General features: G+C 37.1%; 1 protein-coding gene across 6 annotated transcripts in view; it reads right to left on the bottom strand.

The window, feature by feature from the left end:
* Positions 1 to 15,828, bottom strand: part of Fam126b (family with sequence similarity 126 member B) — a 61,513-nt gene that overhangs the window by 19,003 nt on the left and 26,682 nt on the right. For all 6 annotated transcript variants that reach the window (XM_021198113.1, XM_029539010.1, XM_021198112.1 and 3 more), the window contains 3 exons: positions 9,638 to 9,717; positions 8,927 to 9,028; positions 3,791 to 3,970 (listed from right to left, as the gene is read on the bottom strand). In XM_021198113.1, coding sequence (XP_021053772.1) covers positions 3,791 to 3,970; positions 8,927 to 9,028; positions 9,638 to 9,688 — 333 coding nt within the window. In that variant the 5' untranslated portion in view covers positions 9,689 to 9,717. The remainder of the gene's footprint in view (positions 1 to 3,790; positions 3,971 to 8,926; positions 9,029 to 9,637; positions 9,718 to 15,828) is intronic.

Here is a 15,828-nt window from a genome sequence, read left to right on the forward strand (position 1 = left end):
GCCCCTTGGTCTTGCAAACTTTATATGACCCAGCACAGGGGAAGGCCAGGGCCAAGTAGTGGGAGTGGGTGGGTAGGGGAGCAGGGGCGGTGGGGGGTATAGGGAACTTTGGGGATAGCATTTGAAATGTAAATAAAGAAAATAAGAATTAAAAAAAAAAAAGAATTGGCCAGCCCCACCCCACTCCCACACATACAGTGATGGTAACAAGGAATGAGCATCTTTCAGGGGTGCTCTCTCTATACAAAATCCTTGTGCCATGGTTTCACACAAGCCTTCCAGTCTGTGCACCCACCCACATCACGCTGGAACATAGACATAGTCACCCATGAACTTGGTAAGAGCTCTCTCTCTCAATACACACGCACAAACTCCTACTCACTCCAGGCCCACAGAGTCCCACACAGATCAGGCACCCACAACTCATTTGTCCTCCGCACACACATCACACACACACAAACACAAACATTGCACCTTGTTTAATGATGCGGGGGAAAGAAGAGTCATGATTTTTATTTAAAACAAAACAAAACCCTCAAATGCCAGTAAAAAAAAAAAAAAGAAAAAAGAAAAAAGAAAAATGTGTGTCATTATGACACCTAGCTCCACCTCCTCCTTTTTTTTTTTTTTTTTTGGAGATGTGCTGCAGCCTGACTTGTTATGTAGTTCAGGCTGACCTGGAATGAAAAATTCTGCATCAGACTCCTGAAGCTGAGATTAAATGTATGAGTCACCACATCTAGGTCTTTATTATTTTAAAAGGTTTTTGAGACAAGGTCTCCCTGTCTATTCTGATCAGTCTGGCCTTGAACTCAAGATGGACATGCCTGTCTCTGCCTCCCAAGTGCTGGGACTCAAAGTGTATTTTATCACACCTGGCTACAAGTTTTTAAAAGTGTTTGTTCTCTGGGAAAAAAAAAAAAAAAAAGAAGGAATATTGGTGTCCTTCAGTTCTCTACTGAGTCACCTCTAATCTTTAGGTATCAGTAATTACTGCCTCTAGATAACAGCATATCTGGTGAAATGGTGCTGCATCTCATTCTCCACTGCCTTCTGCTTTCCTTAGTAACATGGAACTAGCATGAAATCCATGCATAGAAAAACTGTCCCTATAGACTCTATATATTGAGTCAGAGGTAGCTATATAGCATTTAAAAAAACAAAAAACAAAAAAACCAAAAAGCCATGTATGATGCTGCAAACCTGGTACTTAGGTGGTAGCGGAAGGGAAACTTAAAAGTTAAAAGTCAGAAGTTAAAAGGCCAGACTCAGCTACACAATGTTTGAAGCCAGTCTAGAATACTTGAGATTCTGCCTCAAAAATAAAAACAAAACAAATCCCAAACAAAACAGCACCACCTAGGCATGGTAGCATACTCCTTGAATCTTAGCACTTTAATGAGGCAGGTGTATCTCTGAATTTGAGACCATCCTGGGTCTAGATAGTAAGTTCAAGACCAGCCAGAGACACATGGTAAGAGCTTGTTTCAAAAACAATCAAGGATGGTAAAACCAGGTTAGCTTTTCACTTAAAACAAAACAAAACAAAAACATTTAAGTTTTATGAGTTCCCAGTTTAAAAAAAAAAATCTACAAGATCCAGGCTTGTCAGCACATACAGAAGAGATTCTACATCTCTCTATAGAGATTTTTTGCGCATTCACATTCATTAGTGCTCTATTTATAGTATCTAGAAATTGGAAACAGCCTAGACATCAATCAACTGAGGGAAAGACAGTGAAAATTGGGCACATTTACCCAATTGTTAAGAAAGTGAAATTATTCCCAGCACTAGGGAGGCAGAGGCAGGTGGATTTCTGAGTTCGAGGCCAGCCTGGTCTACAGAGTGAGTTCCAGGACAGCCAAGGCTACACAGAGAAACCCTGTCTCAAAAAAAACCAAAGGGGGGGGGGGAAGTAAGAAAGAAAGAAAGAAAAGAAAAGAAAAGAAAAGAAAGTGAAATTATGAAATTTGCACTACCACTACATCCATCCTTTTAGTATATAATTCTCAAAACGTTCTCCTTTGCTTTCCCAGTGAATGCCTATTAAAGAAAATCTGAGCTCTTCACATTAAAAAGATTTTTTTGCTGTATGTGGTGGCATACACCTTTAATCCCAGCACTCAAGAGGCAGAGACAGGACGATCTTTGTGAGTTAAAGGCCAGTTTCATCAACATACTGAGTTCCAAGGCAGCCAGGACTACATAATGAGACCCTGTCTCCAAAACCAGAAATAGATTCTAGACGAACAGTGGTACTTGTTTGTAATTTTCACCTTTGAGGCTAAGGCAAGAAGATCAAGAATAAGGCCTTTTGGAGCCTGCACTACATACTATGTCTGGGGGCCTCCTAAACTACACAGGGAGAACAAAAACAAAAGCCCAACACTAATGGAACCAGAATGGAGTCATCTCTCCTTGCTTGCATATATATATCCTTGATTTTCATTTGCATTGACACAACTGATCTTCCCTTTTGTGTTGCTCATATGACACTGTGCTGGCTGGTTTTACACCAACTTGACACAAGCTAGAGTCATTTGGGAAGAAGGAACCTTAGTTGAAAAAATATATATCTTCGTTAGATTGGCCTGTGAGCACACCTGTGTAACATTTTCTTGATCAATGATTGATGTCCTAGGTGGTGCTACCCTTGAGCAAGTGGTCCTTACTTATATAAGAAATTAGCCCAGGCAAGCCTTGAGGAGCAAGCCAGTAAGCAGTTCTCCTGCATGGCTTCTGCTTTAGTGCCTACCTCCAGGTTCCAACCTTGAGTTCCTGCCCTGACTTCCCTAGATGATAGACTAAAAAAATACTGTAAGGTGAAATAAACCTTTTCTTTCAGAAGTTGCTTTTGGTCATGGTGTTTTTATCACAGCAATAGACACACTAAGACAGTTACTTCTTCCTAAAATCTCATCTATTCCTAATCTCAGGTGATCTAAAGTATACTGTAGGCTCCCTTCAGCCTCGAAGCAGGCTTCAGCCTCGAAGCAAGCCACTAACTAGCATAGGACCACCTGTCAGGCTGGTTCTTTGTTTGCACCTGCTAGTGCTCTTCAAAACAATCGCCTTTCAGGGCAGATGCCGCTCCCTGCTGATAAGCTCTGAGATTCTCCAGAGACGCCTTCTTTAAGATCAGCCTACCTGTTCGCACCTGAACTAGGCCCCAAGACAGGGGCTGGGGGTAAGGGTTTTTTCCCCACGCTATATAAACTCAGTAATTCATTAAACCTTGGGCTTTGATTAGAATCCTTTGTCCTAGCCCCGTTCTTTCTTGATCTCTTATTCCTTCCAGCCCAGCCCTGCCTTTCAGGACGGACCGGTTCGGAGTGTGGCCCTGGGTGGTCTCACTCAGTATACCTTTTCAGAAACCATTTCCTCTGGAAAGCTGTAGTAACTTTGACTCAAATTTCAATTTCTCATATCCTTTTCTATACATACTCTGTGTTATTAGTCATCTATGAATATGACTTCTGAGGTAGAGAAATTGCTCTAAAAGCACATAGCTAATTTCAATATTCAACTTGTTTCTTATATAAATGCATTCTTATATAAATGCATTCATAAAGCTATCTGAGGGATGTCATCTGATATAACAATGTTATCAATTATATCTTCAACAACCTTACAAAACACTTAGAATGATTATTTTGTATCTAGCTTTATTGTATTCAGCTCAAAAATTATTCAGTAGACATTTCAATTTGTTTTTCTTTAAACAATCTTCAAATATTTCAGAGGGTTTAAAAATATTTAAAATTTTCTAAACTAACACTTTCAACTCACCAAATTATAAATTCCTAGGAGAAGTGCTTCAATGCAGCCATTGCTCTGCCTGTCTCTACTAACTGTAAGTCGCAAATAAACCCAAATCAATTCAGGCAGGAACTGCAGTGTGAACCTCTTAAGTCGAACTTCAGAGCTACGATAGAGCTCAAACAGTTGGTGGCAGACAGGCTCCAGGAGCTAAAAGAAAAATAGAACAATATTATTTCCATTGCTTAAGCTGTAATGTATTTCTTAAAAGACAAATGCATCTTTAAAATATTTTTTAAAAATTTCAATATTAACTCCTCCATATATGAGTTAATTCAACAAAGTCTTTTAATAGAGACTGTATATTAAACCACTAACTGTAAGTACTTTAGTACCATATACTATCACTATACTTTCTGATATACTATAATACTAAATTTATTAGATAATTAGTCTGCTTGCCAATGCACTATATTTATACTTATTGAGTTTGGCTTTCTGTTCTTACCAAAACTTTTTAGTCTCTATTTAATTATTTTTTTATATTTATGTATGTGCAGGTACTTTAATGCCATGGTACATGTATGTAAGTCATGTACTTTGTGGGATCCAGTTCTTTTATTTCATCATACTACGGGTTCTAGGCATCCAACTTAGATTGTAGCAAGTGCCTTTATCCATGGAGCAATCTCACTGGCCCATCTTTCATTTTAAGAAATTTCTTCTTAGTCAAAAAAACTTGAGATTTCAAGTAAAGCCATAGTTTAAACAAATTACATACCACTCATTAGATGAAGAAATTTTATAAAACACATGATATGGGCTTTCAAAATTCTAGGTAATATATTTTAAATACACACAAGGGGAATAAAAACAGATTTAAGGTCTCAGTAACTATATTTAAAAGACTTGGAACCTAGAAAGATGGCCCAGTGGGTAAAGTTCTGTTGAACAATGATGACCCAAGTTCAGATGCTCTGCACCCACTCAAAGGCAGAGCACATCAGGGCATGGGGGAGGGGAGGTAAGCAGACTCTCCAGGGCTTACTGGTATAAATATGCTTTTCAATTCTCAAGTCACCACATGAAATGAAGTGAGGGCCCTCATAATGTTGAAAAATGAAGTCAGTGAGGTCTACACACTGCTGACATATGATATGATGGTCTTGTTCCTATTAACTGTAGACTATGCAGGCCCGACTAACTTTTAACTGTACATAAAGACTGATAAGAAACCAAACTTCACAAAAAATTTAATTACAAAATAAAAAAGAACAGCTTAGTAATTTCATATGCTTACTCTATTCTAAGCGGCATATTTACATTCAAATCTACTTAAATACAGTTGTTTTTTTAAATAATTCAGTATTATGGAATGGTCACTATTTTTTTTTAACTGTAAAGCTGTCAACAGATCTATTGCCAACTATATAGTTAATATTTACAGAAGTTGACTTTTGTTCTTGAAGAACAACTTTAAAGCCTAGAAAATGTACATACACATCCTAGTCTAGTAAATACTCCATGCTCTAAGAAAAATAAAAGTCAGGGCAAATTTTAAAAATATTTTTTAAAAATGAAAAAAAAATTATCTCCTTATAATGATGTTTAGTTTGTTGAAGACTATAGAAATTAGTGGTAAAGATGATTTTAGATGAAGGTTTTCTAACATCAAGCTGATTTTTCCACTCTAACAGGTTTCTTATACTAAAGTATTAGTAAAGATTGTTTCATTACAAATACTATACTATACATAGTTCCAATACTTTTGAAAATAGTGAACCACTGCCATGCATCTCCAATGATGACAGCACTGTTCTGAGCAATTAAAGACTGTGCAAACTTAGAAATTAGTTTAAAATCTATACTTTTTCAGATTCACTCTTCTCTTTAGTAAAAGACTCTCCAAAGATTGCTTTCTCTAAATTTTTATAGCCTGAGATATAATCACAATAAACTTGTAATGAAGATATTAACTTTCAGTTTTTTTAGTTGAAAGTATTTGGCAGATAAGTCATTCTAAGCATACAAATGAAATAGATGTTCCAAAGTGACTCTGTCTTTTTTGTTTTGTTTTGTTTTGTTTTTCTGTGTATAGGCCTAGCTGTCCTGGAACTCAGAGCCAAGTGCCTCTGCCTTCTGTTAGGATTAAAGGCTTGACCCTGTTATTTTGAAGGTGGGAGGTGCTGGTGATGCAGCAGCTTTTAATCAAATACAACTACAAAGTGAGAGCACTAAAAGCCTGTGATGTGCCTTTAATTCTAAGCGTTTGTACCATACTACTATTTCTGAAGTTCTCAATGTAAATCAGAAATGGTGGCACACACTTGTAATCCTATCACTTGATAGACAGAAGCACGAGGATCAAAGTCTCGGCTACATAGCTCCATGAGTCCTTGTCCAAAACAAACCATTAACAAAAAACAAACCCCACTAAACAGTACTGTCATTTACATAAAAAGTGATAAAAATCGTCATCTTTGGCTTAAAAAGTTATGGAATAACTGACAGCTTTCCTAAACTAAGCATACAGGGCTGACCATAATTACTGGGAAATACTGTCTGATGAAAACATCAGAGAGCATTTTGGGGGAAACAGAATTCTAACTTGATTAGAAGAAATAAAGTGAGGTCAAGAAATGGACACAATAAGACAGACAATAAGCAATAAAATTATTATAAGTCCATTTGCGAATGATGACAGAGAAATGAGCTAGATAATAGAAGTTCTTGTTTTGTTTTAGAGAAATGAAGTAAGCAGGCGTGGGTCAGTGGGTGAAGTGCTTGGCAGTGTAGTCCTGGGCCTGACTCAGATCTCAGGACTTGTGCATCTTAACCCCTGCACACTCGCAGGCAGATGGGAAGGGAGACAGTACCACACTCAGACACTTGCACACCTGTCTCAGAAAAGTGGAAGGCTAGAGATGAAATCAAAGAAAATATAAAATGGACAAAGGGGACTCACAGAATGGAGGGCTCAAAATGGAAGAAGCATTAGAGTGATCAAGATCTGTTAAGATTAAAAAAAGAAAAAAAAAGCAGTATCATTGGTGTAGAGTTTAAAAGTCAAATTGTAACAAAGGTAGCCATGACATGTAAAATTAAACCTTTAGAATGTATATCTAGGACTTTTATGTCTTTAAAGCAACATTGGTTTTAAGACTATCCTAAGCTCAATTCATATTAAATAAAGTATATGGCCATTTTCTGAAATAACATCTTGGTAGCACATCTGATGATGCTTCAGAATATAACAAATTCAGGACTTAAAATGCACCTGTCTATGACAACAGAAGAGTTCTGGGTTCTTCAGAATTTATTATCTTAGATTTTTCAAAGACTGAATGCATGATTACAAGCTTCTGATTTGACAGTAAAAAGCAACTTCATAACTGTGATGAATGCTAAAGTCTTGACCTCGGATTTCTCAAGCTACCATTTCCATTTTGAACCATGATTTCATATCTCATGTGTTATTATAATTATTATAAAGCAGAACAATACAGAAGAGTCTGAATAACTTTTATTTTATTTTATTTTATTTTATTTTATTTTATTTTATTTTATTTTCAGTTTTCAAGACAGGGTTTCTCTGTGTAGCTTTGGCTATCCTGGAACTCACTCTCTAGACCAGGCTAGCCTAAAACTCACAGAGAGCCTGCCTCTACCTCCCAAGTGCTCGGATTAAAGGTGTGTGTCACCACTGCCTGGTGGAGTCTGAATAACTTTTTTAAAAAGTCTATCTTGAAATTTTTTTTTTAAAAAGTGAGAACACTTTTCATACTGACTAGAATAATCTAGAATAGTCTAGAATATTTTTTACTTCATTATTTCATTATTTTCTAATCAGTATTTACTTGCTTATTTATTTACATTTAACCCCAGAGCCACATTCCAAGCATACATTTATTAAATGTTCATTATATACATGATGTAATACTATACTCTAGGGAACTAACAATCATAAAAAAATATGACCACTGCCCATGAAGAGCTTACAATCTAAAAGGAAAAGCATAAAACAAATAATTTTTAATAAGCAAAGCTTAAATGTTAAGACAGTGCAAAATCAGGGGTAGGGTATATAACATTTATTATTTAGAAAATTTCATATACTCCTGAGTAAAGATGTGTATGTATGTGCGTGTGAGTATGTAGTAAAAAGATATCTACACACACACACACACACACAGCCCTTGTCTCAAGTTTTAAAAATTCAGCAATACACCATAGGAGAAAAAGCAGCAAATGAATCTTGCAGAAGCTGTTAGAAATAACAGCAGATGCAAGTCTGAGAGCCAATCCAAACAAAGAGACAGAGGAGGAGGAGTCAATAAGCAAGCTTTTGGTGAGAAGACAACAATAAAGATGCACTTTAAGCTAGGCTGCTGGTTAGGAGCTGGTTACCTGAACTTCTTCAAGCTCACTGCAGTACACAGCAGAGGCAGTCTCGGAGGCTGAATCTGGGAAGATAAGAAGCTACTTTCCTGTGTGTTCCTCTCATTTTCATGTTAAAGCATACATGAATCCAGTGGAGAAAACTATATGTCACACCAGTGTGTTAATGGACAAATACTGTGTGCATCTGATATAAGTTTACATATAGATTCAGTTGCTGCATTTTCTATCTTCTATCACAGGTTGAATAACAGTTGACTGTTTACAGTCTTATTGGTCTTTGCATTTAGAGTTTTAAAAGCACGTCCTCTGATAATTTTCGGTTAAACTTATTAAATGGCATAATTTTGTGATATCAGCTTACAATTGATCAGAGTGTTTATAAACATCAGTACAGTACTAAGAAATAAAAGTAAATGATATTTTAAAAAAGAAGGCTGAACCAGTATACCGTAAAAATTTGGTTTCCAGAGAAGGAACATTACAGAACATGAAGAAAAAAATATATTAAGTAAATAATCCATTGAGATGAAGATAACTGAAGTTGAGAATCAAAGCACACCACCTCCACCAGGAAAAAAGATCAAAACACTTTCAAATGTAAAGGTGGGGGTGGGGAAGCCAAAGCAACTATCAGGATGAAAAATAGAAGGAAGAGGCTTTCCAGCTCCACAAGTCAGACGAAACTACAAACTTACATGTATGTGATTTTGGTACACAGATTTCATCTCACTATTTAGAACTTACTTTTCTTATAAGCTTTCCTACCTCATTGTTTGAATCTTGAATAACTTTATAGAGAGCTGGTACAAGGGCTTTTTTCCGGTGCAAGGTTGCTGCATAACTGGTAATCTGAGTGTCAGGTAATGCCTACGATAAAACCACCAAAGGACAGTAAAGTGAATGTAATATTTAGGAAACAAATTTATTTTACATGAGTGCCACTTGAGTAAGAGTCAAATAAGAACATTTAAAACAATTAATATAATTAACATGAAATAATTAACATGCAAGTTTTCTAGCTGTTTATCCATGAAAAATTATCACAAGTTACATATTATAACTGATTTCACAAAAACAGGTCATCTTAAAGCCACCCAGCCTGAAAGAGCAGGATGTATCCAGTTCCTCTACTGATGCTTTCACAACACACCTCCTAAGTGTTCATACATTACACAGTTTTCCATCAAAACTATTTAACTTAGGAAATCAAAGCAGGAAACAAATACTATTATTAAAACTTGAAGATGCCAGTCTTCTATTAAATATATCTTAATCTTAACAATTATTTTTACTTCTATATAATTCCTTTGACCCTTATTTATACTAGGTTTACTTGAAAGGACCACAACCAAAGAAGCATTAATCCATATTCCAAAACTTCTATTTAAAAGTGTATTTGTAGGGCTCTTTATAGAACATACTAGCACCATTGAACTTCTGACATATAATTTACAGTCTTATCCCAACCCCATTTACCTTGAATTCTGATAACCATTCTTCCACAACAGCTCGTTCCGACCCCAGCATCTTCCTCACCTTCTATTCTTCTTTTATCTCTGAAATACAATTTTTAAAGAAATGAATCCGAAGATATCTTTACCTACAGAAATTACCAAAGGTACATAAATGTATACATTTCACTAACCAAGAAAGTTATCTAGTTTATATTTTCAATAGTGTCTTACCCTCAGTTAAGAGTGCAAATAAAACTTATTAAAAATAAATTCTACTTTTGAACGATATAGCAGAAACCCATTGTCTTCATCCTTGCACATTTTTTCCCACTTCAAGGTGTCCCAGAAGGCATCCTTGGATTAAGGTGCCTATAACTCAGTACTGGGGAGGCTGAGGCAAGAGGACTGTGAAGGGGAGGTTACTTTGGGCTATACAGTAAGCACTAAGACAAGCCTGGACTACACAGCAACACCCTGAAAAATGATGTCAAATCTAAAAAAGCAAGGGTCATATAGGTAGCAAGCTGATTAAGTAGCAAAATCAAACTAAATAATAGTCTGTAAATTGTAATTCCAATTAAAGCTTACTTTAAAAAAAAAAAAAAGCCTGGAAAAAAAATACATGCTCAACTGTTAAATGCTTGCTATTGAGGGTAGTTTTACCTATTTAATTTTGGATAAAAATAAGATACACTGTATTTCAATCTTTCTTTGTCATTCAAAAGGAAAGAATAAGAAAAAAAAAAGACAAAAAATAGAACCTGAAGAAGCAGGATTGTCTGTGAAATAACTGAAACACTCTCTTACCAAAAAGATGCTCTTTCTATGTTTGTTGAATTCCACATTAGATTTTAAAAGTAGTAATGTGTATCACTTGTACAAACAATGGTTCCATTATGACATTTCCATATATGTATATGATGAACCTTGATCCTAGTTCCCCATGCTGCATTCTCTTATTACCACCCCAACTAAATTTCTAATTTAAAATTCCACAAAAAACCGAATTCCACAAAACTTCAGGGACACTATAAAGTGCTAATGTAATAAAGAATAAAAAAAGGAGTAAGGTATGTCGTTATTTTCTAACAAGACCTCTTAACATATACTGACAGACTTGCTCAAGTAAAATCCAAAATTAAGATAGATGAGGGAAACCAGGTGGTGGTGGCCAACAAACAACTTTAATCCCAGCACTTGGGAGGCAGAGGCAGGAGGATCTCTGAGTTTGAGGCTACCATCATCAACAGAGTAAATATAGAACAGCCAGGGCTACACAGAGAAACCCTGCTTCAGAAAAAAAAACAAAAACAAAAACAAAAAAACCCCCAACAAAACAAAACAAGAAAAGAAAGACGAGGGAATCACAAATTATGAGATTTTAAATAAATACTAATATAAAACATTAAGGGTCAAACGTAGTGACACATAATGTTAGCACTCAGGAGGAAAAGGCAAGAGAATCATGAGTTTAAAAATTAAAAATAAATAAATCAAAGGTACTGCTCCTTTTCTTTTCTTTTTAAAATTTAAGACAGTGTCTCACTGTGTATCTCTGGCTAGAAGCCTGGAACTTATGACTTAGACCAGACTAGACTCCAAATCATAGAGATCCTGGAAAGCAAAATCCAGGACCACCAGGGCTAAACAGAGAAACCATGGCTCAAAATAAACAGACAAACAAATACCCCAAAACAAACAAATCACAGAAACTTGGCATTTACCTCCCAAGTGCTAGGATTATAAAGGTTGGTCACCAAGTCTAACAAAAGATATGCCTCTTTTTCTTTTTTTTGAGACAAGATTTTTCTGTGTAAAAACCTTGTCTTGGAACTTGGCTGTCTTAGAACTCTGTAGGCCAGGGTGGCCTCAAACTCAGAAATCCTCCTGCCTCTGCCTCCAGAGTACAGGGATTAAAAGTGTGTGCCACCATGCCTGGCTCAGTTTGTTTTTATGTTTGAGAGTGGCACAAATGATTTTTTAAAACGTCCTTAGAGACACATACTAAAATATCAGTGGTGAAATGCTTGGGGTTTGCCTTAAAGTAATGGGGTATCCTCTAGTGATTCAGTCACTAACTGGGTGTAAAGATATTGGGTATGCTATATCTCATACTGTCAACTTGATTCATACAGAAGGAACCTCAATTGAAGAATTAGCTTCAGACTAAATGGCCTGTGGCTGTTATCTGTGGGGCATTTTCTTAACTGCTAATTGAAGGAGGAGATTCCAGCCCACTTCTGGCTGTACCTTTGTAAGTATATAAAAAAATGTAGCTAAATGGAGACTTCAAGCAAGCACTCCTCTGTGGGTTTCTGCTTCAAGCTCCTTCCTTGAATTCCTACCTTTTCCCCTCAGTGGTGGAACTGTAAAGTGTAAGATGAAGAAGACCTTTCTTTTCCAAGTTGGTTTTAATCATGGTGTTTATTAATGTAATCCAAAACAAACTAGAACAGCCTCACTCAAACCATGTTTCAATAATGACATATAAAAGAGGGGCAGAGGCCATCCAGACAGTGACATGGGTCTCAAACTGGACCAGTCATTGCATGACCACTCCCGCAAGTTCTATACCACCATCACCCCAGCACATCTTATAGGTGGGACAGATTGTGTAGGTTGAAGGTTTTGTGGCTGGGTTGATGCCCCAGTTAGACTGCTGGGAGCCTTGCTTGGTTATGGAAAATAGCAAGTTTGCCTCTATTACCAGGGGACTTCTTGAGGGTCACTCTCATAGAGTCCAGGGAGTTTCAACTGCAGTAAGTTTCTACATCTCACCCCCAATGCTAGTACTCTCTCTTAGTACTTTCTTTCTCTGTTCCCCATTCCCCACCCACTCCCACTCCACCCAAAAAAATCTATTTAATTTCCCCTTCCCAGGGAGATTCATGGGTCCCCTCTTGAGCCTTCCAGAGGCAAGACATATCCAGAGGTCCAGGATAGAACCAAAAAAGGGGGGCAGGGGGCGATGAAATGATTCCTAATGATATTCTGCTATACTCATAGACTGGAACCAAGCCAAACTGTCATTAGAGAAGCATCATCCAGCAACTGACAGGAGCAGATGCAGAGACCCAGAGTCAGACACTAGGTGGGACCTAGAAAACAAAGGAGAGCGGGAAGGGCTGTAGGAACCAGAGGGGTGGAGGACACCCCTGGAGAACACATGACCTCACAGAATCAACTAAGCAGTGTTCATAGGAGCTCACAGAGACTGAACGGACAAACATGGTCCCTGTATGGGTCTGAGCTTGGGCCTCTGCATATTTGTTATGGTTGTGTAGCTTGTTTTTGTGGGACTCCTACAGGAGTGGGGGTTATCTCTGACTCTTGCCTGAGCTTGGGACAACTTTCTTCCTCCTGGGTCGCTTTGGCCAGCTGTAATGTGAGGGCTTGCGCCTATTCTCCTTGGAGGCCTACTTTTTTGTTTTGTTTTGAAGGGAAATGGAGGAGGAGAGGATCTGGAAGAGAGGGGAGCTGGAGGGAGGATCTGGGAGAAATGGAGAGAGGGAAAATTTTGGTGGGGATGTAATTAATGTATAAGAGAAGAATAAAAATTGGGGCAGAGGGTAAGAAAGGAGTGAATTAGATACAAATATTTATAAACATGTATACACATGTCTCTTTGTGAATATGTGCAGTGAGTATAAGTACCTGCAGAGGCCACAAGGGGGCATCAGATTCCCTTGAACTAGAGTTACAGGTGGTTCTGAGCCACACCAGATGTGGGTGTTAGGAATCAGGTCCTCTGCAAGAGCAGTATGCACTCTTAACCACTGAGTTATCTCTTCAGCCCCTTGCATTGGAAATAAAATGCGATTGATCTTAAGCTGATAGCCATTTTGCTTAGTAATCAGTACACAAACTTAATTGTATTATTCTATCTACTTTGTTACAGCTTGAAATGTCTTATAATGAACAATAAAAACTAAATATTTGAATATGCAAATCCTGATATAAGAGATATAAAACAAGGGTCTTACATTTATTCACTTACTTATTTTTGTAGGTAGGCTATGGAGAGTAGAGTGTACGTGCATTGACTGCTCTGAGATCTTAGCAAAATTATGAATCTCTACTTCAGAAAAAGGAAACTAGGGCTAGGGGTGTGGCTCAGTTGGTAGAATGCCTGCCTACCTTGTTCCCAGCACACAGTGAGAACAGAAATACCAATACAGTCTATTGGGTTGGGTTAAAGAGAATTTTGGTCTATAAAATATGTGTTTTTGGAAGAGTTGTTTCTCTGTCACCTCAAACTCCTTGTTTATAAAATGAGGACAATAGAAGTATCTATGACAAAAGTTTTTTTTAGTTTTTGTCTGTTTGGGTTTTTTGAGACAAAGGCTCACTGGGAAGCCCTAGCTGGCTTGAAACTCAGTGTGTAGACCAGGCTGACCTCTAACTCAGGCAATCTTCCTGCCTCTGCTTCTACAGTACTAGGGTGAAAGGCATATGCTGCATACTTAGCTGACAAGAGAGGGTTTTTTTTGTTTGTTTGTATTTGTTTTTTTTGGAGCTAAAGATGACCATTTTAATGAAAGATAAAATGCAAGATATTTTAATGAAAGATAGAATGCATAGATATTTTAAAGGAACACACAATTGCTGCATCCTTCATTACCCTCATAGTACAGAGTTGAAGCAGAGAAATCTTGCAGTTGCTTGCTAACATTTATTGGGTGCTAAATATATGTCAGATGCTGTGATAAGCATTGGCAGGTATGCTCATTTAAATCTCAAGTTGCTATAAGTGGAGGATCAGATAGCAGTCCCATTTTATAGAAGACAATTTGAGGCTCACAGAACTGGAGTGGCTTGTCTAAGACAAAACAGTTATAAAGAATAGTTGAGCCTTGAACACAGACAGCTTTGTTCTCAACCCCATGCCTTTAACTACCAAAGTGCTTTGTTATAGATTATAAAGATGCCCACATTGTGAGGACATGGAGTAGTCATAAAATTTGGGACCAGAAATCATAGGTCACTGACACAGAATTCACCACAACATGAGAATAGTATTAAAGGACCACAGCATTAGGAAGGTTGAGAACTACTGATCTAGAGTGATCTTTTTATTAGAGAATTGGAAAACATACAAAATGGAGAGAAGAAGGAAGGTTAGGGTTTTGAGGAAAATTGTGTATGTCAAGACAGGCAACAGCAACTAGATACCCAAGCAAAGGAATCTAGGTAAATAAATATTCAGGGACTCAGATACAAAATTTAATTACCATTTACAGGAAAAAGAAACAACCCAGTAACTGACATGTAAACCTTTACTTTTTTTAAAAGAACAAATAACACGGGGCTGGAGAAATGGCTCAGTGGGTAAGAGCACTGACTGCTCTTCTAAAGGTCCTGAGTTCAACTCCCAGCAACTACATAGTAGCTCACAACCATCCGTAATGAGATCTGATGCCCTCTTCTGGTGTGTCTGAAGACAGCTATAGTCTACTTATATATAATAATAATAAATAAACCTTTTTTAAAAATAAGAACAAATAACACACAAAGTCTTAAAATATCAATTGGCATATATCCTTCACGTTAGCTGTTATTACTAGTAGTAGTTCTAAAATAATAATAATGTAATTATTTAGGTTTTTGAAAATTCAAGAAGCATTTTTATTCTGGGGGTAATAATTGTTAATTATTACCTGTATTAGAAATATTGTTGAATAAAATGCTAAGGATACAACAATAATGAATAAAAAGAAAATGGGTGCTCTCGAGTGTTTCAAGGATATCAAAATTAGATAAACAAAGCTAAAGAATTACCAGTGCAACACATGACAATAGTAACTGTTACTGCAAATTCTTAAACTTGATTTAAAAAAAAATTGTCAGGCACGGTGGCATATTACTTTAACCCCCAGCAATTGGGAGGCAGAGACAGACAGATTTCTGAGGTCAAGACCAGCTGGGTCTACAGAGATAGATTCAGGTGGGCTATACAGAGAAACCTTGTCTCAAATCCTACCAAACATTCACAAAAAAACCCCACAAACAAACAAACAAACAAACTCCTGGAAAAAGATAATGAAGATATTTCCAAGTGTATGTCTAAAACTTAGAATATGGCAGCTGTTATTGTGTGTATNGGGGAGCTGAAGGAGAAACACGGTCTCCAAACAAAGGAGATATTCTGACTTTTCTAGGTTGTGAAGGGAAGACCAGAAATTTTAGTGTAATTTAAACTGGCATAACCTATGC

The sequence above is a fragment of the Mus pahari genome, chromosome 5, assembly GCF_900095145.1.
Source record: "Mus pahari chromosome 5, PAHARI_EIJ_v1.1, whole genome shotgun sequence".
Classification (NCBI taxonomy): Eukaryota; Metazoa; Chordata; class Mammalia; order Rodentia; family Muridae; genus Mus; species Mus pahari.